Source organism: Motacilla alba, chromosome 3 (assembly GCF_015832195.1).
Source record: "Motacilla alba alba isolate MOTALB_02 chromosome 3, Motacilla_alba_V1.0_pri, whole genome shotgun sequence".
Lineage (NCBI taxonomy): Eukaryota > Metazoa > Chordata > Aves > Passeriformes > Motacillidae > Motacilla > Motacilla alba.
The window spans coordinates 72,874,770-72,896,731 of record NC_052018.1 but is presented as its reverse complement, the minus strand read 5'-3'; the positions used below and the strand labels follow the sequence as shown (position 1 = coordinate 72,896,731).

Genomic DNA, 21,962 nt, shown 5'->3' with positions numbered 1-21,962 from the left:
TTCAAATGGCTGGATTAAAACTGGTAACAGTAAACCAGCTATTGAAATTTTCTTCTACCAAAAAACACAGGAAAATATCTCTCATTAATGAACAGACAAAGATAATCCCAACACTATTGGGAGAGCACTTTCAAGAAATATCCTTGAAATTAAATTTAAGCAAAGATTCAGTATTGGAAAAATATCCGAGTATTACATTATAATGAAATTTTATATTAAACATGGTCTGGAAACCCCTGAAGACAGCAAAAACAGTTGAAATATTTTGGGGTTTTTATTAACCTTTTATTACTGAGCTAGAATTTTTTGGCTTATAAATAAAATGAGCATGCCACTTCAATGGCTTGTTAAAAACAAGATTGTAAACTTAGAAAGAAAGAACTTTAAAATCCAGAAACAATAGTCAAAAGCTAAAATAATTAATTTGGTCCAACACTATGTTGAAGCTGATAAAACAGATCAAAAAAGAACAAGCCAATCAAGTTTTACAGACTTTGATGCCTGTTATTGCAGTTTGTCAGATGAAGGCTGATGAATTTCATCTAGCCTGAAAACATTTAAAGTTCTTATGCTGCCCCCTTGTGCACATTTTATCTTTACTCAATGTAAGTTTTATATTAAAAAATAGTTTGCTTTAAAATACAGGAAGGCTATTAAATATATCCCAGCAATTGAAATATTTCATTTTGTAGACATATGTCTACAAAAAGTCTTATAAATGAGATATTTTAATTCCCAGTTACCAAACATCTGTAGAATTTTCACCAGAAAACTGCACAGGTACTGCACAAATACACGTGTAAGTATTATTCTTATTTTGGTTATTACAGAAAGATTTATTTAAAGGCTTTGGGCTTTGATTTTCTAAAAATATTTGGAAGCCTTGAATAATCTACATTTAAAAAAAAACAACACACAAAACCAATCAAACAAACAAACAAAAAAAGAAAACTATAACAGAATATACAAAACAGTTTTCCAAAATAGTAAGGAACCTGAGAAACTTTAGGAAAATCTGAGGTTTGGAAAATTGGAAGAGCCAAGCAAAAAGCTTAAGAATCTCTGCTCTCCAGGCCCCACAGTCCCAAAGCACAGTGAAGGAGATGCCAGCTGGCTTGAAAGAGCCCAGTAAAATTCAAAACAGGCATTACTCAGGGTTCCCCAACCCTAGAGCACATTGAGAAGACTAGCAGCTGGTTTTGTAAAAAGACTCCTTCGGAAAGGCCATACTGGCTGTAACTCTTTACAGCTGTTCAACATTACCTGCACTTCACTACAGGACACGGACACCTGAAGAGTCACCACTGAAGAAGAATGCAGAACTACTTAAAACTGTAACTGAGCCTTTCAGGGAACAAGACTGAATAAATTAGGCAAACAGCAAAACTGCTGTTTTACTGATGCTGCCTTATAGAGCCATGACTTTTGATATGCAGCAATATTCAGATGTTAATGCTGCCTTGAAACTGAATTTTTTTAGCAGAATAGATACAATTTCCATTCCTTGATAAAAAGAAAATTTTACATTGTCATTGATTGCAGCTCTAAGTAAGAATAATGCATCATGGTTTTTCATGAAAACACATATATTATGACACTTCTAAAACAAGAGCATCAAAAGTAGAAAGTAAACAGGTGACTGCATGGTAATCTGAACAATACAGAAGAACAACGTGAATGAAACAAGCAGGCAACTAATGGTTCGTGGTTCCTAATCCCATGCATTACTTTACGTGGAAGCTCAACATTTATGTTGCTTTTGGAAAGAACTACATACATGTTAGAATGTGGTTTACACTGCTTTTCAGACTTGTGCATTAGTAAAATAAAAAAAGACACAAATTATTGAAGGTATCAATGAAGCAAGTCAGTGAAAAACTTAAGAACTTGTTATTGTAGAAAAAAAAGACCCCATTACTCTGTCCACAAGGCACATTTTCATCCATTTCCTCACAAGAAGGATAATATCAGTAATGTTTTCTCCTTAATGTCACTTCTTGCACTAAATATAATGAAAATAACTCAAAAAAAACCACAAAACAACTGTTTTCACAAATCAGTTTTCAGAGTTATTTACTTAGAAATAACTCTCTAAAATTTCTTTAAGTAGTCTGGTTTTAATACTTGTTAAGGTCAGATAGTAAAAAACATTTCTTTTCTATTATGAGCTTTCACAGAAAATTCATGCAGGAGGACCTATTTAAAGTCATAACATTTACAGTTACTAAAAATTTAACAGATTGTGCCTGTAGAAATTCAGACATAATCTGGTGTTAAAGACTCATTTAAAAGCATACATGTTTACATATGCATACACTTTTGTAGTTTTGGATTTCTTCTTAGGAATAGTCCCTCTTTGTTTCAATGGCTATTCTCTAGAAGTATGGAGTTGCAAAGCAAACACATCTTTTGCCAGGTCATCACAGTCAATTTTTGGCTAATAAACTATCAGAACATACTGCTACCACATACACATGCATTACTATTGCAATATATTGCCTTTACTTTTTTCTCTTAAATTATTGTAATACATATTATACATCATGATGAAGATTTCAGTATATACCATCATACATTGTTTCTTACCCCACAAAAAAAAAAGAGAAATGAGAACACTTGGTAGTCACTTTAATTCTAGGACAAAATTAAGCAATCAGAGAAATAATTTTACATCTTGAATCATCAATACTTCCTCTATCTTGTTATCCTCTATCTTGTTATCAGGGTGACGTAAGTGGAACTCATGACATTTTAGATCAAACTCAACCATCTACTATATCTTTTATAATATAATTCATAAATTTACCTGAAAAAACATTATGCACATCAGTGAGATTGGAATTGAATATCAACACAGTTTTGTCAGCCTGGCCACAAGCCAGCAGCTCTCCATCCCCTATAAAGAAGAGCATTTAATGATTTACTTCTGAAAGCAAAAAGGAGCTAAGATGCTGCTCCATTTAATCATAAATTCATGTATGTCACTACAACAAAGCAAAACCCAGATATTAATTTCATATGTTTAACACTATTTTTTATGAACTTCACAAATTTGTGTTGCAGAATTTGGTAATATTTTGTAGGCAAACTCATTTCTTGTCCTGACATATTCTCTAAATAACAAAATTTTTTAACTCAAAAAAAGAAAATCTGAAATTTTTGCCAAACTGGGGTTATTTAAGCCTTTGTGTGCATGCATGGGTGTGGGAGAGACAAAGAGAAAAAGAGAGAAAAATGTTTCTTCCTCAAACTAAAAGAAGATTTATACTTAAAATGTACTAGCAAAACTCTCTATGGAAAAGAGATGGTTGGAACATATTTTAGCAAAGTTACTGATTGCATCTAATCACTTTTATTTCCTGAGGATGAAAGTTATTCTTGTCCTCAAAACCCTTACAAATATTTAAGTTTCTAAATATTTTAAAAATCTTTTGCCTTGCAGGGTGTACATTGGCATAATTATATATGTGGTAGAATGCTTGATTGCTAATCTAGGAATTGCTTTCTGCTGAATCATATTTACATTGGAACTGACTAAACCTTCTGCAAGAGCCATTTATCCAAAGCAGTTAAGAAAAATGCCTCTCTTTGGATCACACAGGAGAATTCCTTTTTTAATAATTCCTTTTTTCAATTTACAATAATTGAATAGTATTTATATAAGAAATATAAGTATTTTGTAACAGAACTTCAGTATTTAATACACCCCAATAAAACTAAGTAAATGTGTTAGAAAATAAATTCCTTAGTGAAAGAACTCTTAATTTTCAAGTAGTAGTGGGAAAGTCAAAGAATAAATTCAAAAGGAAACAAGACATAAAATCAGAAAGAGAATCCTGTTGCATACCTAGCAACAGCTTGCATGGTTTTGCAAGATAAAAAATTATGATCAAACAGTACGTGGTATTGCCAGAAACTTTTCTGTAAATTTGTCCACACAAAATCCCCTGCCTTTAGAAACTATGCCACACAAATTTTGGATTTCTTTCTGCACACTGACACGACTACACTTTTTATAAAGCCTGTACTTACCAGAATATTGAACACAAAAAATGGGGGTTGGTTTACAAGTAACAGATACCTCTTTCTCATATTTGATTGGAGGATAACTTTCCAATGGATATTCTTTATTTTTACTTCAAAGAAGGAAAAAAGAAATAAACAAGTACATCTTTATTTCAGTTATGAAATAAATGTGCTTTGGGAATTATTCTAAACATCTTTATATAAATATTTGCTGGAAAAAATATGTCAAATCCAATGTAGGAGCCAAAATAATTTTAAATCGTTATATTTAAGCTACTCCTACCAGCAAGAGTTATGAATTCACAAGATCAAGAATTAACATAGTCTGTCTGGCAAAAAATAATTTCTTAAGTCACAAAAGTATTTAAAGAATGTAAACTCTACCTAGTTTACAAAGACCTTGTGGCAAATGCAATATTAACTAAAAAAAAAAAAGCAATTTAAATAAAAAACCTACACAAAACTTAAAATACTAAGTAGCTAAACCTATATAAAACAGTGCTTAAACAAAGTTGAAATTATATGAAGTACTCATGTAAAGGCTTCCTATGTGTGCAAGGTTTACAAAAACTTAGTCTTGAGCTATTAAGTGGGTTTTTTAACACTTTAACAGCTCTTTTTAAATAAGAAAAAGTATGGCATCAATCATTCGTTACTTTCATGCTTGTATTACATAAAGAAAAACTATATAACAGTAAAGAGAAAAAATGTATGCAATATCCACATTGAACATTCTATACAAATTAACATGAAAATGCCAGCTTTAGAAAAACATTTGTTCTTTTTGGCCAGTGATAAAGATTCCACTGGTCAATTTATACTATTACACATACTCTGTTTAAATCCATTGGAGTAAGTTTGCATTAACTTTAGGTAACAAGATTTTTAGGGGTGAATGAGGGACATGATGTGAAATCACTTTTCCCTGTGCCACATTCAGGTTTTTTTCAGAGTGGACCTGCAGCTTAAGAACACATTGGACTTAGCTTCCAACCATATTTAGCACCTGTTCTTCCTACCAACACAAGTCTAAGAAAATAGGTATGCATATTTTCTTTTATATGAAGCACTCAGATTTAATTTACAGTCTGATGAACCAAATCACTTGCTGCAGTGATAAATCTTATATCAAATTTACCAAGCCTTAGTCCTAGTGGCAACCCTTACCAAAAAGTTCCAATGACAGAAGCATTTTTAATTTGCTTGATTTTTAAATTTGCTCGTCCTCTAACAGAGTCATCAGATGACCTACCATTTAGAACTGGTCTTCCACCTGGATGCCTCTTTTTTTTTCAGGTTAGTATTTGGAGCAAACATGGCCATTCTGTGAGAGAGAAAACATACACTCTTATATGAAATATTACACCTTGCATGGGAGAAACAGCTTTTTTCAAACAAAAGCAATCCTATTTCCTTCTTACTATTTACATCTGTGGGTAATGTCAATAGATAAGAGAATGTACACTTTGATGATAATATAAATGTCTAATATTCTAATGCCTGAGTTTGGACCTTGATTTCTTTGAGTTATTTGTTGAACAGCACATTCTGAAGGTCAAAATCCATATAAATAAAGTTCTCATACAATACTTTCTGCAAGCTGAAAAAACAAGAGTCTAGTCAGATGAAAGAATCGGGACGCCAAATATGGATTTCTAAAGGAAGTTGGACAATGACCAGAAGCTGTGAACATTTTGGTTTACAATATGTTTTTTAAATTATTTTCTTTGATAACATCATAAGTATTTTTCACAGGTGATTAATTTCACAGTCATGAGACTACATAGTTACGTGAAAAAATATCACACACCAATAAGACAGGGAAAGTAGTAATATTTCTACTGACCGTGGTGCTGCTGTATATCCCGATGACTTAATTTTATTATGGAAAACCAATGGTTTATCCTTCACTGCATTCTTCACTCCTGTAGGAAAATAATTTAATTACATTAAAATGGTTTTTTAACATTATATTTTAACTGTGAAAGTAGATGGCTTTGCCCAATATAAATACTTGATGTTTCCTTATGTTACAAAACACATAAATGACCAATCACCCTAAAATAATAATTACTGAGAAAAGGAAAGATATATGAAGTGTTATATTGTATAATATCCCTCCTCCAATTACATGAATAAGTAGGAACTTCTTTAAACTTTGAAGTAGCAAGAATTCACCATTCATTTCAGTCAGAAAATGTGTTTTGTAACTGCATCTGCTTAGACTTTTTATGCATTAGCTATAATGTATCCACAGCCTACATTTGGACTAAGGAATGGATCCAAAGATCATCAACAAGCTGAATGGTGGGTACCTATAAGTATTTGTGTTCCTACACAGCTCAGGTCATGGGTAATGTCTGCATGCCCAATGCTGTACTAGAAAGTCCAGTCGGCACCCCTCAGCTCCAAACTATTTCATATCAGCAAAAACAAAGTAAACAAATAAATGTTGTAAAGGGGGAAATTTTGTTGATATTCCAAGGGAAAAAACCCAGATGCATTGGGACACATTTACCTATGCTGAGGGTAGAAGTCCCATCAAATGCCACTAACTATCCTTTCTCTTAATGCAGCAATGAGGCACAAAAAAGGCCCTTCCTGAAAAGCTCCCAGTACCACATGCCTTAAGAGACCAAAGGATTTTATTACAGCATTTATCTATCTGATCATGAGATGTCAAGAAAGGCAGCACAGTTGTCAGTGCTGGGTGTCCAAGGCAGCCTGGAATTCTAGATAAAACTCTGTAGAGTTCTAGAAAATACAATAAATTCTAGAAAATTCTATAAAATACCATAAAACCTTAGAGATATAACCTTTGACATTCAAATGGACACAGTATGTGCAAATGGTAAAGATGAAAACATTTTTAAGTATTTTTTGAGCTTTATTGTTGCTCACCAAAAAAAAAGTACAAGTGCTTCAATGGCAACTGGACAACAGATCTGCTCTTTTGTAAAGCAGTAGAATATTGAGACAAAATTAACTTCCTAAACATTCAATATTGGTGGAAGATTATTCAGAACAACAAAATATACCAACACTTTGGTATATTTTATAACCAAAGTTAAGAAAGAAATGACAAATTTTACAGAAAAATTTACTGCATGCTATGGAAAAAGAATGACTTAGGAAAATGTAAACCTTCTACACTCTAACAAATTCACAATTCACAAAGTTCTCAGACAATGTTTTTCTGAGAAAACAAAAATGCTTGTAACCATAATTTTCAACTACATGTTTTATACATGTGTATGATATGAAATATTAATAGAAGTCTAAAATTCTTCCTACTGAAATAAAAATATAATACAATATATATTTAAAACAAAAATTAACACACTGATTGTATTAGGCACAAGCCAACTGGACGTCAGCTACTGTTATTAAAAACATAACTTTATTAATTAATTTCAGGATTGGTTTATACTTACCAAGTGTTTTCTTAGAAGGTTCTTTCATGTTCTTCTTTAAACTTTTACACAATGGAGAATTTGCCAGTAAAGTACACCTAAGTTATAAAATGAAGCACAAAAAAAATTGATCAATGCAATGAACAAAATGTCAGATTAAAGAAAGGTGCCAAAACTCCTTTTTAGTTATTTGTCTGCATGTGTGTGTGTACTTGTGCAATAGCACTGAGACTTTAACAAAAACAAGTTAGGCATAGTGGACCAGTTATCACCTCAGATACCCAGCAGCACAGACAAGCTTTGGCCCTGACTCAATTCACAGACCATTGCTTTTACATGCTGGATTCCAGTTTTGTGAATATTAACTGATGATTTATTCTAAACACTGAAATCTGCATTTCAGTGTATATTACAGGGGTTTTTTCATCTTTAAAATGTCAGCATTTTCTCATAAATCATTTCTAGGGACATAAAGGACAAGAAGGTAATAACCAGCAGGGGTTCACCAAGGGGAAGTCATGCTTGATCAGTAGGATAAACTTCTGTGATAAAATGAGTGGCTTGGCAGATGAGGGGAGAGCAGTGGATATTGTCTACTTTGACTTCAATAAGACTTTCCACACTGTCTCCCTTAAGAACTTCACAGAGAAACTGATGAACTGTGGTCTGGATGAGCACACACCGAGCTGGATTGAAAACCAGATGAACAACCAAGCTCAGGCTGTGATGATCAAAGTCTAGTTGGAAAGCAGGAACTAGTGGAGTAACACAGAGGTTATAACTCCATTCCATATGATTTCATGGGTATAATAATTCCATTCAACATCTGCATTAATAATCTGGATAAGGGAGCTGAGTGACTCTAACCATGTTTGCTGATGACTCAAAGCTGAGAGGAGTGTCTTAAAGAGGAGAAGGTTGTGTTGCCATCCAGGGAGACATTTATTGTCTGCATAAATGGGCTGACAGCAACCTTGTGGAGCTCAACAATGTGAAAGGCAAAGTCCTGCAGCAGAGGAGGACCAAGCCTATGCAGCAGTATAGGCTGTAAAGCAGACTCTAGAGCCAGGCTCTGTGCCCTAAACCCAGCAGCAGGACAAGGGGCAATACACAAAAAATGAAACATGGGAGGTTCTCTCTGAACACTAGGAAACATTTATTTACTATGACTGAGCACTGGCACAGGCTGCCCAGAGAGGTTGTGGCATCTCCCGCCATTGATATATTCTAATGTTGTTTGGACATTGTGATGGGCAAATGACTCCAAGTGGCTCTGCCTGAGTGGGGTGGTTGGACAAGATAACCTGAAGAGGTGTCTTGAAAACTCAACCATTCTGTGATTCTGTGATTTCTCCCTCTCAATACAACTGAAGCATGATAAGAAAAGAAGTAAAAACAAACCATGTCAACAAGCAGCACTGGAGAAAACCATATGACACACTGTAGTGCCAGATAAACAAATCCATCATCCAACATGGAGAGAAAATATTTAATTATTCTGTACCTGGCAACAACAGATAGACTTTTCTCATTCCCACGTGGGAGAAAATCACTGTGCTGAGTTCTCACCAATGCAGCAAGGTTAACTTCCAACACAGAAATCATATCTTCAAACATCGAGGCAATCAAGCATAAAACCTGCAGCAATCATCATAAATTAACACTCCATCTACTTATTAATGTAAGTTCAAAACATAACGCAATTATAATGAAAAAAAATTCTGAAATTTATAAAAATTAACCAAAAATATCCATGGGTTTAGTAGTGAACAGCATTAAGTGGTAGAGTGTTTAAAGCTATCCTTCAAAAATATGCCTATGTTTCTTAAATGTGTTTTAACAAACTTACGTAACAGTGACAGAAATTCCAACACCACCTACGCTACAGACAATTCTGCAGTAAGAGTTGTGACAAAAGAAGTACACATGGGAGAAAGATTGGCTTCAGCAACATGATGAGAACATGCTAAGAGCTGAACTTAAACAAAATCCTTCTCTAAAGCAAAAGACTTCTATGTTGAATATGTAGCCTAGACTGAGCTTACCTCTGTAGGAAAACTGCAAGATCAAAAATGGGGTATACAGATAAGAATGCCTTCCATTTTCTTAAAATCACTTTCAGTGACTTTCAACAGAAATTTTCTCTCAACCCAAATAGTTTTGACAGATCCTTTAGAAGGATTCAGAAGTAGCACATCCTAACTTTTTTTTTTTTTTTAAACAATGTTTTTATGTATTTACCCCTTAAAAGATTTCCTCTGCTTCTTCAGTGGTCATTCTTGACATTCAAGGTATACCCTGAACACTGTTACAATTCACCTTTTCCTTATAAATCACTTTAGACTGTATATAACCTTTGAGAGCTTCAAACTAGCCGATTCCATAATGAAGAATCAACCCTCTTCAAAGAAATTACTGTGCAAGTCATATTAAATAACACAAATCTGTGCACTAATCTGTTAGCAAAATGTGTAAATATTTATGGAAAATAACTGTAACTGTTAACATTTATTAAAGCAATGTTTACTGTACACTCACCTTTCCATTAGCTGCCGTCCTTGTTAATGCACATGATCTGGCAATCCGAATGCTGAGGTCACTATAATCTTTACCAAGAAGAACAAAGTACTATAAAATAATACCTGCATTTCACAAGAAAAAACCTATCTCTGAGACACACACAAAAAAATCGCTCATACTAATTTGACATGACCCTAATCCACTGTCTTCAGAGTATATACTTCTATCTCACCCTCAAATTACAATGGAGTAGAATAACTTGTATTTAACACTTGTATTTAACACTTATGAACTGCAAAATTGAATAAAAATTCATGGCTAGCCACTACACAGGTCAAGCACCAACATGTCTTCTGAGAAAAGTCACCAGGGCCAGGAAAACATAAAAAACTATTAGGAAAAAAACATTTTTAAAAAACCCATTTGATTTCTATTGTATTCTGCTATTTCACAACCTAATTATTACATTATTTATATCAGCAATCAACAAAAGCAATCACATTATCATGTAATCATATATCTTTTAAACATACCTCTGTAAGATAAAAGAGCTTCTAATTCAAAGTTTGCCAAATTAATTATTAACAAGCCAGTAGAGGTTCCTATCCAAAAATAGCTTGTATTCTGGGAAGAATATCTATTAAAACAAAGAGAAAAATATCTCTGAGTAGGATAAAGAAGCTTTTCTTACTACCATACAACAAATAAAAATCGGGGCTTTTAATTCTCATTGCCCAGTCCCAGTGTAACAATAATAAAGCACATACAGAAAAAATACATTAAATTTAAAGCTTTTTTTTTTCCAAATCTGTAGCTCAAAGTTTCAAGCAAAATTGGTGAAGTTCTGAAAACTAAGAGCAGAACACAATCTTTGATATCATGTAAGTGCTTCATGTCACATCTAAAACTGCACAGAAAATACTTTTCTTCAAAAAATTACTGTGGTTTGTAAGAGTTGGGAGTTGCTGTAAAAGCATTGTATACACAAAAAGAAAATTCAAACTAAGAGGCAAATCCACTCATAGTTTACTTTTACCACTCTTATATGAACACCCAAAACACAGGGAAATTCAATGTATGTTTTTACATAAATAAAGTACAAGAGAAAAGCCAGCACAAAATGAAGGGGAAAAATCCCCAGGCAAGTCTGGAATGTCTGCCTCAGCCTGTGCTTAGTGGCAGCACTACTGCAGCTGGGTAATGAAATCCAGCTTCTGCAAGCACCACAGAGTAAACCAATGGGTTTGTTAATTTCAGTTAACAGCCTCACAGAATAAACATATTATCAAGCATTAGATAATTGTAACAAAATAACAGTTGTCATTCTCAAAAAAAAACTAAAAATTTTTTGATGCCACAATAAATAAAAATTGGCATCAACATTTTAATAAATTTTCCAAATAGGAGTCAGTAGACTTAGTAGTTTGATTTAAAGTCAGACCCTAAGAGTTGAAGTAAGGATATGGAAAAATATGAAGCTGTAATTTTATCCCCCCCCACAAAAAAAAAGGAAAAAAACCCCAAATGTATACAGTCAAATCTGTTAGGAAGCAGACTGGAATAGACAGTTTCATTTCTGGTTTGTGATACTTTTACATGATATGACTAATGTTATTTGCAGTTTGCACTACTTCTATTACGGCAGTAACAGACTGATTTAATTTGCAAATTCTTTGAATTATATATAAAGTGTCATTATCAAGTTATTATGAACACTATAAAGTGATATATCCAGAAAGTTTAACTCACTCCAACATTAAAATAATAAAATCCATTGTGATGAGATTGCTCAATGACAAAAAACTTAGGAAAGTGTGAGAGGTCTAATTTTGGACACCAGTGTTCCAAAAATGTTTCGTTGTTGCTTTTCACTGCAGGCAGGAAAAGCAGTATATTAGGGATTGCTCAATTGTTCAGATAAATCTGAAGCACCTTCTAAAACCAAGACACTGTTTTTAAAAAATAAATAGAAAAGAATTTTTATAAACACAAACCTCTCAACCCAAAATATAATGGAACTTAATTAGTAGTAAGAATTTAATGGCCATGGTTGTTTATAAGCAGAACTAAACCTTCAACTGCGATGCGATAGCTGAAAGAACAAATAGACCTTAGACACTGTGAAGCAGTGTCAGGTGGGAATGGGAAAGTGATGTTATCTCAATTCAGAAAATTATTTCAAATAATCTATTACCGTGGATCCATTTCAGGCAACCATGTCCCAAAAGGGGATTGAAAAATAAACGAGACTGAGTTTCAGAAATCTCCAAAAGCAAATGTTAAAAGTGTTACACAAAATATGCCTTCTACAAGGTACAAACTATTTTATCCAGAAGCACAGAGGTAACTTGTTCATAAGCTGTAATTTGCTGTCCAAAGAGGGAACATGACGGTGGCTGGCACTGGACTATCAGAGTGAAAAACATACTAGAAGCCTGTATATGAAGAGAGAGCAATTCAGACTAGAAGTAAAATTGAACGAGTCAGTTCCTGGAACAATTTCGCTAGGGACATGGCGGATTCTTTATTGCTAGAAAACTTGTCATCTTGAAAGATGTGCTGCTGTTCAAATCAAACTTACAGTTGTGATGAAGGCAAAGCTTTGATGCTTTGTGAGTGATATTATATAAGCAATAAGACAGACTGATCCTATTGCTTATAAGCAATAAGACAGATGATCCATTATCTTCAAGTGCTGTCACTGCATTAAAATATGGCTGAGATGTGCATCTTAAAAATCACCACGTCCCTTCTCTCAATGGTGGTACTTCTAAATATGCAGGCAACATGAAAATAACTGTGAGTAATTACTTAAATTAACATAAAGACAACCAAAATTGTCCAGTACTGCTGGATACTTTTCTTCTTTGTTTATCAAAAGTTGTTTATACATCTAACCAGAGATTATGCAGTTCCATCTGAATAACCCACCACAGAGCAAAGGTCAGGACAAGAGTTTTCTAAAACATGATGTGGCTGAGAAATTTATACAAGTGACAATCATAAATTACAACACAAATGGGTTGTTATTTGAGACAGATCTTGTGGGAGTGTCCTGAACATATCTCCAGATGCCTGATAATATGGATAATAAACTTCTCTTCAGGAAATAAATGCAATGTAAGAATTAATTCTACCTGGCTAACCAATTCCATGGGAATGAGTAAAAGCATCATGTTCTGAAGCATCTGTCCCTCTGACAGAAGTTTGACTGGAGGAGGTTATGTAGTTCAAAAATTATTTAAACTTGGAAGATAAACTGACACAGTCAAACAGTGGCTGCATCAGATATTTCTTTAGGAAAGCAAACTAAAAAAAAAAAATTGATTTATTAATTACTTTTAAACTCATCTTCCCTGATCAGCTGGTATCCATAGATCTTACAATGGATATTCTCAATGGTATTTTTACAGAATTATTTTTTCAGTGTAAAACCCAGTTTTAACTTTGTATCAGCTTGTGTACATTATCTTCCTAAGAGTAGGCCACTAAAACTTGCAGATCCCTAAAAACATAATATGATTTTCCTATCACATTTTTCAAAAAATACAAATTTGCAGTGAAAATAATCCAAGAACCAATAGGAACTCCAAGAAATAAATCTGACTCAAATACTAGGTGATATTTTAAAGGACTTACATGTTTTCTTCATTATGGAAACACACAAAAAAGTCACAATGCTCAACTAAGAGGACAGGCAATGACATTTCCACTGATCCTTCTGGTCTCATGTTGTCTGTTTTGCAAAGCTTGGAATTATTTTGTCCTTCTCCTAAGAAAGTCAACAATACCAGCTATCAAAATACTATGAAATAAGGGAAACAGACAGGATTCAAGAGACAATTTGTAGTAGTCATGAAAAATTAAGACCACACTCAAGAAACTTCTATTTCAAAAGATGGGTATTTCCTAAGAACCAGTTTTCCTCATTATTATGTGAGGTTTTTTCACATACCTAGAGACAAAATCCAGAAAAACTGAACCGAAAATGAGTTTGCAGATTTTAGGTGTTTTCATCTCAAGAAGAGACACTGAAAGTCATATTCCTACAATCCTTAAATATGCTGAGTACCTTTCCACTTAGCCTGAAAGTTGTCTTGAGATAAAAGTTACAACATAATCCAAAAGCAAGATGAAAATCCACCTCAGTTCTCTGTTCCTAAGGAGTCTCCAATCCATTTTACATGTGTAATTCACACTCAGGAACTACTACCATCAATTTAAGCATTAGATACAGATATTACATCACTCTCTTTCAAACATGAAAGTCAGATCAATAGATGTTAAATAATAACAAGAAACACAGCAGTCTTTCTCCTTAGGTCAGGACTTCAGGATTATGGAAGCGGGACCACTAGGCAGGTAAGAATACAACAGCCATTGACCCAGAAAAAGAGCCAGCAAGGAATACCAGATTTCCCTTTCCCTAGGAAAGCCACAGCAGTGCTGAAGGGACAGGGGTCTGCACCTCACCAGGGAGAAGGTGACCTCCCATTGCACCAAGGCTGTCACCTGCTCATGGCCATCCCAAGGCACAAGGGAACGATCAAACCAGTCTGATACCAGAGAATCACCCTGCTGGGGTTACCAGGGCAGCCTATGAAGACTTATATGTACTCTGTGTTACACCACTAGAAATATCACAGCCAGAGAAATGTAATATTATGAAGGCACTGGTATAGATTAAAAAGAAAGAAAAACAAAAAAAAAAAGAAAAAGAAAAAAGAGAATCATAAGAACTTCAGAGGTAACTGAGAAATAGTACTCTGTTTTGACAAGGGATTAATTAATTTTTAGGCACTGGTTCTGTTTTCAGTGAGGCCTTGGACAATGAATTCAATCAAAACAAATACTTAATAGTGCACATGATGCAATGTTTCATGAACAAATGCACTGGCCAAGAATTTATCGCATACATACATGCATAATTCCTTCCATATACACCAATATCCAACCACATATCCACTTCAGTAAGAATTCCATGCCACAGTCTAAGACTCATAAGTCTATCACAATATATTATCATGGTAAAAAAAGCACACACTCAGTAGCCAGTAACAACTAGACTATACCATAAACAGCATTCTAGGAGCAGGGTGCTACCTATCTCTTTGCCAGATCTCCACACTTTATTACAGAATTTCTCTTGCTCTTTCTTTAAGTCGATATGTGCTACACAACGGTAATTATGATCACTAATTAAACTGAAGATCCAAAGCTGCAAGAAAAAGAAAAAGCAATTGCAATAACCTTTGACACTAAAGATAAAGCTTACATGAACACAAACTAAAGATCCAATATTTAAAACCATAGATGTAATTAGTGAACTTTTGTATATAGCATTTCACCTTGGACAAGAACTGCAATTAAATGTATCCCTAAGATTGTTAAAGATAATCAAAGCAGCAATGATCAGTTTGAGCTGTACATCTAATTCCTACATGGTTTTGTGTTCTGAAAAAAGCTCCTTATAGACTATTTCTCACAATTAAAAATCACACGTAACATGGATGCAATTGCTTACTGGGTCATGTGCATGAATTTCATTTATGCCTTTCTTGGTTTAGAGACCACTACAGTTAAAACTCTAATTCTCTTCAGAATTACTGAAGCGTAACACTGAAGAAAAACATCTGGAAATTATCATGTAAATATATTCTTACCATTAAAGAAGCAGTGAAATGTATATTCACATTTACCCCATTTTTATTAGATTTCTCACATGCTGAAATCATAGTCTCTTCCATTTGATTGTCATGCATTTCTTTTTTTGGCCAAAATAAGATAATCCTATTTTTCACCTTTTTTCTTTTAAAACAGATATATTTATAGCCTCTCAGTGTGTTCTTCTTACATCATCACTGACTGTCCTCTTAAGTTTTCCTGGTTTTCAGGAAAAAGTTTCTGTGTTGTAATAGAGGTCTTATTTACCATTTACGGTTTACACTTAAAGCAATGAAAAATGTTATTTTAGTATACATACTAAAATAACTCTCTTAACAATTCAAAAAATGTAGGCATTTTGTAAACCTTTCTTATAGACAGAAGCATCAATAATAGTTGACTCTTGACATAGAGACTGAGTTTAATGAACAATTCTTACCTGTCCCTCAGCACATCCAGTGATAATCTGTTCGTTTTCTTCATCAATTAGCAGACTTAGCAAAGGAAATGCTGCTCAAAACAGAAAGATATAAGCATTTCTAGAGTAGACACAAATCAGATATTTAATTAAAATACATTTTTCAAAATTGAATCTTATTTATAAAGACAGGGAGAAAAAGCCCTTACTGCAGTTCTCATGGTAGCACAGAGCTTTGTGTGCCTCAGCCTTTGTGCTGCTGAGGGCTTTCTGTTGGCATGTCTCTGCACTGCCTGTCACCTAAGCTGTCATGGCAGTGGTTTCCTGCACCCTGTCACCCAAGATGCTGTGGCATGGTCTGGAGACTTGTTTATGAAAGTACACTAAAACTATCCACTGGGAAGCAGACTTTAAAGGAAAAACTATTTACTGTTGACTTTAAAGGATAGTATGTTTACTGCTACCTTGTCTACAATAATTATTTTCACTAAGTTAACCAAACACTTCTAGAATAATAATAATAGATTATTATTTAGAGATAGGAGGTTCTTGCTATGCAAATATACATTTAAAAATAGAAAAATTACCTGTTATTATTCCTGACTGATATATTAACTGGCTGGTAGAATAGTCCCACACCTTCAGATTAAAAAAATTACAAAGATATGACAATAGGTATCTACTTAGATATCTACTGAAAACACAATTTTTTATAGCCATCCCATGGTGAAAACAGAAAAATGCAGGCATTCAAAGTGATGTTATTAGGAAAGAATTTTTTTTCAGCACCCGTTTCCATTTATGAAGGGTTTTGTCCAACTGATAATCACCCCTGGTGAGAAAGGGCAAACACACATGATATGGATACACAAAGTATCAATTTTTCTTAGGTTGATCTCTCAGTGGTTTTAGCTAAATTTATGTAAAGGCATACACGAAAAAGAAAAGAAAAGAGGAGAGGGGTGCATTGCATACAGTAACCCAGTCCAATAATTCCAAAAAGGAAAATTCAAATTTCTATCAGCAGAATCAAAAGGAAATGTTTTCCTTCAGCTCACCATACTGAAACACTTCAGTTACAGCCAAGCTGATCAAAATATTTTATATCTATTTTCCAGATGATAATAATCACTGAAGTTAATACTTCAGCGTGGAAAGTTTTGAATATACAAAATTTGCATTTTTTTTAAAGAGTAATTATTTTTTGTTATAATTTCCCAAGCAAATTGAAGAACAATATCCTTATTTCCATAAAGTCGAAGATACTTTTTATGTAATCTTCAGTGCATATTTAAAGGAGAATAAATAAGAATACTTCACATGTTCACTAAATTATTCTTTTTAAAGTTCATTTCTACAATTTCCTTGCCTTAAAGGTTCTGTCTTCTGACACTGATATGAGCATACTTTTCTCCCATGTGCAAAACTCAGCAGCAGTCACTGGAGCCAGGTGTCCATCCAATTCAGCTAGTATAGCTTCATTCTATGATTAATCAAGTCAAAAATAAAAACAGAATGGACTTTAACATAAAATTGACAATTAAGTGTTTTAATAATTAATAACTCTTACTAAGCATTGTCAGATTTGTTTTCAAAATATAACTCTGTACGATTTCTCTTACTGAAACTGAAGCCCTGTATACCATCCTGCTGGCAAAGCCACCACACATTACTTCTGCTTCTTCAGACTGAATGATACAGGAACAGCTTTTCAGATGACCTAAGAATATTTTCTACTTTCAAGTTATTGAGATACTGTTTCATTTCAACTCTTTAAACATAGTCTTCTATCTGATATACAATTCAGTATCAAGTGCCAGTTCCAACTTATTTTATGACACAAAATTAATGGTTTTGCTTTATTTTAATAACATTTCTGCATCATGATTTTACTTGAAAGTGAGTAAGTAAAAGAAATACCAGTACTATACAAAGTACAAAGAATGCTATCTCACCTTTGCACTTAATATGTAGATCTGATTTCCAGCACATACTGCCACTTGTTGATCATCTGGACTAAATCTTATATGAAGCACCATTCCCAAAAGAGTTCCTATAACAATTCCTCGAGGTGTAAACCCTGCAGCAATTGTATTGTTAATGAGACTCAATGAAATATAAAAATCTGGTGCAGTGAGGTTCTTAGAAACTTTGCATAGCAGTTACTAACCACAGAGCTGTCCCAGTTTCTGTCAGGAATATGTACAGAAAAACACTGTTTAAATACTCCAGGGAATTGGAACAAAAATGCTATGCTTTTTCTGATGGTCCATAGCAAGAACTGTGGACCATCAGAATTCCTCCATCTGCCCTGTTGCCTAGACATGATCTGTCACTCCTTATGATATTAATTATTCCCATCAAATCATGTTTTCTTGCTTCCATTGAAGATTGCAAGGGAAAAGATTTTTGGAGTAGGGTGATGTGCCCATGGAACCCACTAGTGCCACATCCATTTTGGAGGTAAGAAATCCTAACTGAATCCCAGCAAAACACTGCTTTGAAAAATACTTCTGGGAGAATATGCCAGTTGCTCAGCCAAAAAGTAAAGAGGATTTTCCCTCTCTGCTTTTAATTTTTCTGTGGGAAAAGGCTGAAAGTCCATCACTAAAAATCATTACAGAGTCAGATAAGACTGGATCTGAGAACAGGTCATATTTTTTATCCTGTCTTCATTATTTCATTATGGTCATCTCACTGGTTCAAGCAGATTGGTTTCTGCTGATCCCTATTTTATAATGCTGCCTTTAATGATGAGAGGATAGTTTGGATATGTCATTAAATTTTAGGATTTAATAGGGAACAAATTATCTAGAATACAAGCACAACTACACGTGTCCTTTCAGGCTTTCATATTAGATGCTGTGGAGTCTTTTTACAATTGATTAACAGGTCAAGGTCATGCAAAGAATTCCTTCACTACTTCGACACAGTTTATAAGAAATACTATAAGAAAACATGCCAAGATGTGCAGAGGACAGTCTGTGGAGACAAAGTCTCTACAACATCTGCTGAAGAGCCTGTAGATGGAGAGAAAATGAAAAAATTAAGCAGTAGACAATCTGGATGCCAAACGCCTTTGTATCAAAACTACACACACTCTTTATCTCTCTGCTACTTTCTATTCCTATCTTCCAGTTTAATTTCCTCCAAATTCATAGTCCCATTTTATTCCCAGTTCCTGAAGTACCCTTTGATTGTCTATGTTACTCTTACATGGATTAAAATTTAATACAGACCTTTATTTATCAAAAGCACTGATATTGTTAAACTTTTCTTTACAACATTAGTTTTCATATTATATAGATTTGCAAATTCAAAATGGAGCAGAGTACAAGAGAACTCCCTCACATTAAGTCATCAGCAAATCTCTAATTATAGGTAACAAGGAGGAAACTTTTTATAGTGTGGGACAATGCCATGCAACTTTAAATATTGTCACCAAAAGGGGACAGACTGTCATTGGGAATCCAGTGAATCATGACTCTGAGGATCTTGTTCTTTTCTTTTTTTTATTTTTTTTTCTCTGTCATTATTCTTCCATTTTCCAATGAATTTAAGCTTGCAGAGAGGTTAGCACTGCTCCCTGGAATCTAATGCCATTGGCTGAGGCTCCAAACCAAGATGGTGGTCAGGACACTAAAATTCCTATTCTCTGTGTGCTATATCACCACAATGCTCTTTCACTCATGCACTCTTCTCCCAGATCAGATACTTGCATTGGTCTCTCTCAAGCACACACACGAAAACAGTGTTCCAGAGACAGAAGGAGAGGCAAAGCAGGATACAAAACACTAGTTCCACAAGTATTCCAGAAAAGGAAGACCTTTGGCATTGCATGTTTAATTATGCAGTACTGCTATGATTAATTTTTCTTCTGTCCATTTTATTCCACAATGGCAGACCGTCACTGCCTCTGCAGCGCTTCTCTGTTCGCCCCGAGGCTGCCCCGGCAGGCGCTGTCTCCCGCACAGCACCTCGGCCAGCTCCCGCCCCAGCTCAGTATCCCCGCCCGGCCGGTGGCTGTGACAATGACAGGACTGGCTGTGCTGCTAGCCTGGTTCAGCTCGGCATTGCCGAAGAAGAGCAAGAGAGAAACACAGCATTAATATGGCTGTTCCTGCTGCTGAATCTGAGTGATTGAGGCGTGCTTCTCAGAAATAAAACAATCTTGTTACAGAAGGAGCAGTGGGAGAAAAGGAGGTGCTGGGATGGCCTTTCAAGGTGGTTGTTGCTCAGAAACTGGCTGGACACTGGTCTGAGTGATTGGTGGTGAATGGCTGCCTTTGCATCACTTCTTTGTTTATACAGATGACATATATATTATATAAACAATACTCTACCTTCTTGCACTTTCTGCGTACATTCATCAAGATTCCACACTATCACACGTTCATGAGAGGCAGAGCAGAGAAGAAGTGGATTGATTTTACTTCCAAATGACAATGCAGAAATTGAGTAATGATGCCCTGACAAATATAATGGCTGACAAATGTAGATAAAGAAGAGTTAAATTAATAACTTCAAACAAAGATTATGAATCATATAAAATTACAAATGGAACAATAATTATTTTTTATTTACATCTTCAAAATCACCTAAACTACAATGCAGCTATATTGGTTTGGCTGGGATGGAGTTAACTTTTTTCATAGCAGCTTGCATGGCACAATGCTTTGAATTTTGTGACAAAAACAGCGATGATAACACAGCAATGTTTTGGCTGTTGCCTAATGCTGTTTGCACAGCATTGAGGCCTTCTTTTTTTTCCCACTTTTTCTCAGTTTCCCCATCCCAATAATATGCTGAAGAGGCATATAAGAGATTGGGAGGGGACACAGCTGGAACAAATATTTCAGTTTGCTTAACTGGCAAGGGGATATTCCCTACCATGACGTTATGCTCAGCAATAGAACTGGGGTATTGCATGCAAGAAGGTGTTGAGGGCCTGGGACATTGACTCTAAGGTGGCTGTTGCTCAGAGCCTCTACTGCGATTAGTCTGGTTGTAGGACGTGCCTTGGTACAGCTTTTTTATCTCTCTTCCCTTTACTCATTAAACTACCTTTGAATCTACCTGTGACTTCTCACTTTTCCCCATCCTATGCTCTCCCCTACCCTGCTGGGAAGGAGTCAGCAGGAGACTAGGAAATGGTTTAGCTGCCAGCCAGGGCCAACCCACCACAACAGCTTATTTTATTCTCATCACAATAAAAAGTTCATAACAAATGCTACTACCTTTCCAGCATTGAAGTGAAACTTGACACTTCTACATTACCCTCAAATATTTTATTTATAAATCAGTTTAAAGTAGCAGCCAACGAAGGGTTCTATTCTAGCTTTACCTGAGCAGTGGCTGTGTTCCAGACGCACAACCCATTGCGATTCACAGGAAAAGCGCAGTGGTGGTGACTGCACGCCAGCTGAAAGAGCGGCTCGGGCACTTTGCCTTTAAACAAGTGCTTTTCGCAGACAACGTCAGGATCGCTGCTTCCTCCAGAGGCGCAGCCGGCCCCGGCGCCCTCCATCCTGCGCCTGCGAACGGCCCCGCGGCCGAGCCGGGCCACCGGGGCCGCCTTTCCCCTCCGGAGGCGCCCTGTCCGCGGGGGCCGACGATTCACGGCTCCTCTCGGGGCTCCCTCCTCCTGGGAAGCGCAGAGCCCCGGCCCCGGCCCCGGCCGCTGCCCCGGCCCCGGCGCACCCGGCCCGGCCCGTAACCAGGGCAGCGCCGCCGCTGACGGGAGGCCGGGCGGGACAGCCCTCGGTCGCCCATAGAGTGCAGCGGGCCCGCGGTGGCAGCCGCTGTCCACTCACCTGGGCAACGGGCCGGGAGACCGGCGACAGCCCTTGGGGCTGCTTCCTGGCTCTCCACAGCGGTGTCGTGGGCTGCACAGAAAGCAGCATGGCCAGAAGGTCCAGGAG

At 35.7% G+C, this 21,962-nt stretch overlaps 1 protein-coding gene across 4 annotated transcripts in view; it reads right to left on the bottom strand.

Annotated features, from left to right (window-relative positions):
* Window positions 1–21,962, bottom strand: part of WDR27 (WD repeat domain 27) — a 90,090-nt gene extending 68,128 nt beyond the window's left edge. For 2 of the 4 annotated variants that reach the window (XR_005256501.1, XM_038133524.1), the window contains exons 1-16: window positions 21,386–21,962; window positions 20,385–20,526; window positions 17,997–18,121; window positions 17,411–17,524; window positions 16,629–16,680; window positions 16,063–16,133; window positions 15,063–15,177; window positions 13,599–13,731; window positions 10,493–10,596; window positions 9,978–10,045; window positions 8,944–9,077; window positions 7,461–7,537; window positions 5,873–5,951; window positions 5,279–5,350; window positions 4,033–4,136; window positions 2,807–2,896 (exon numbers count right to left, since the gene is read on the bottom strand). Coding sequence is in view for 3 of the 4 variants with exons in the window: in XM_038133524.1 (XP_037989452.1) it covers window positions 2,807–2,896; window positions 4,033–4,136; window positions 5,279–5,350; window positions 5,873–5,951; window positions 7,461–7,537; window positions 8,944–9,077; window positions 9,978–10,045; window positions 10,493–10,596; window positions 13,599–13,731; window positions 15,063–15,177; window positions 16,063–16,133; window positions 16,629–16,680; window positions 17,411–17,524; window positions 17,997–18,121; window positions 20,385–20,526; window positions 21,386–21,568 (1,663 nt within the window). In the remaining variant the exon portion in view is untranslated. The remainder of the gene's footprint in view (window positions 1–2,806; window positions 2,897–4,032; window positions 4,137–5,278; window positions 5,351–5,872; window positions 5,952–7,460; window positions 7,538–8,943; window positions 9,078–9,977; window positions 10,046–10,492; window positions 10,597–13,598; window positions 13,732–15,062; window positions 15,178–16,062; window positions 16,134–16,628; window positions 16,681–17,410; window positions 17,525–17,996; window positions 18,122–20,384; window positions 20,527–21,385) is intronic. The other 2 variants (XM_038133522.1, XM_038133523.1) reach the window with 2 other exon arrangements.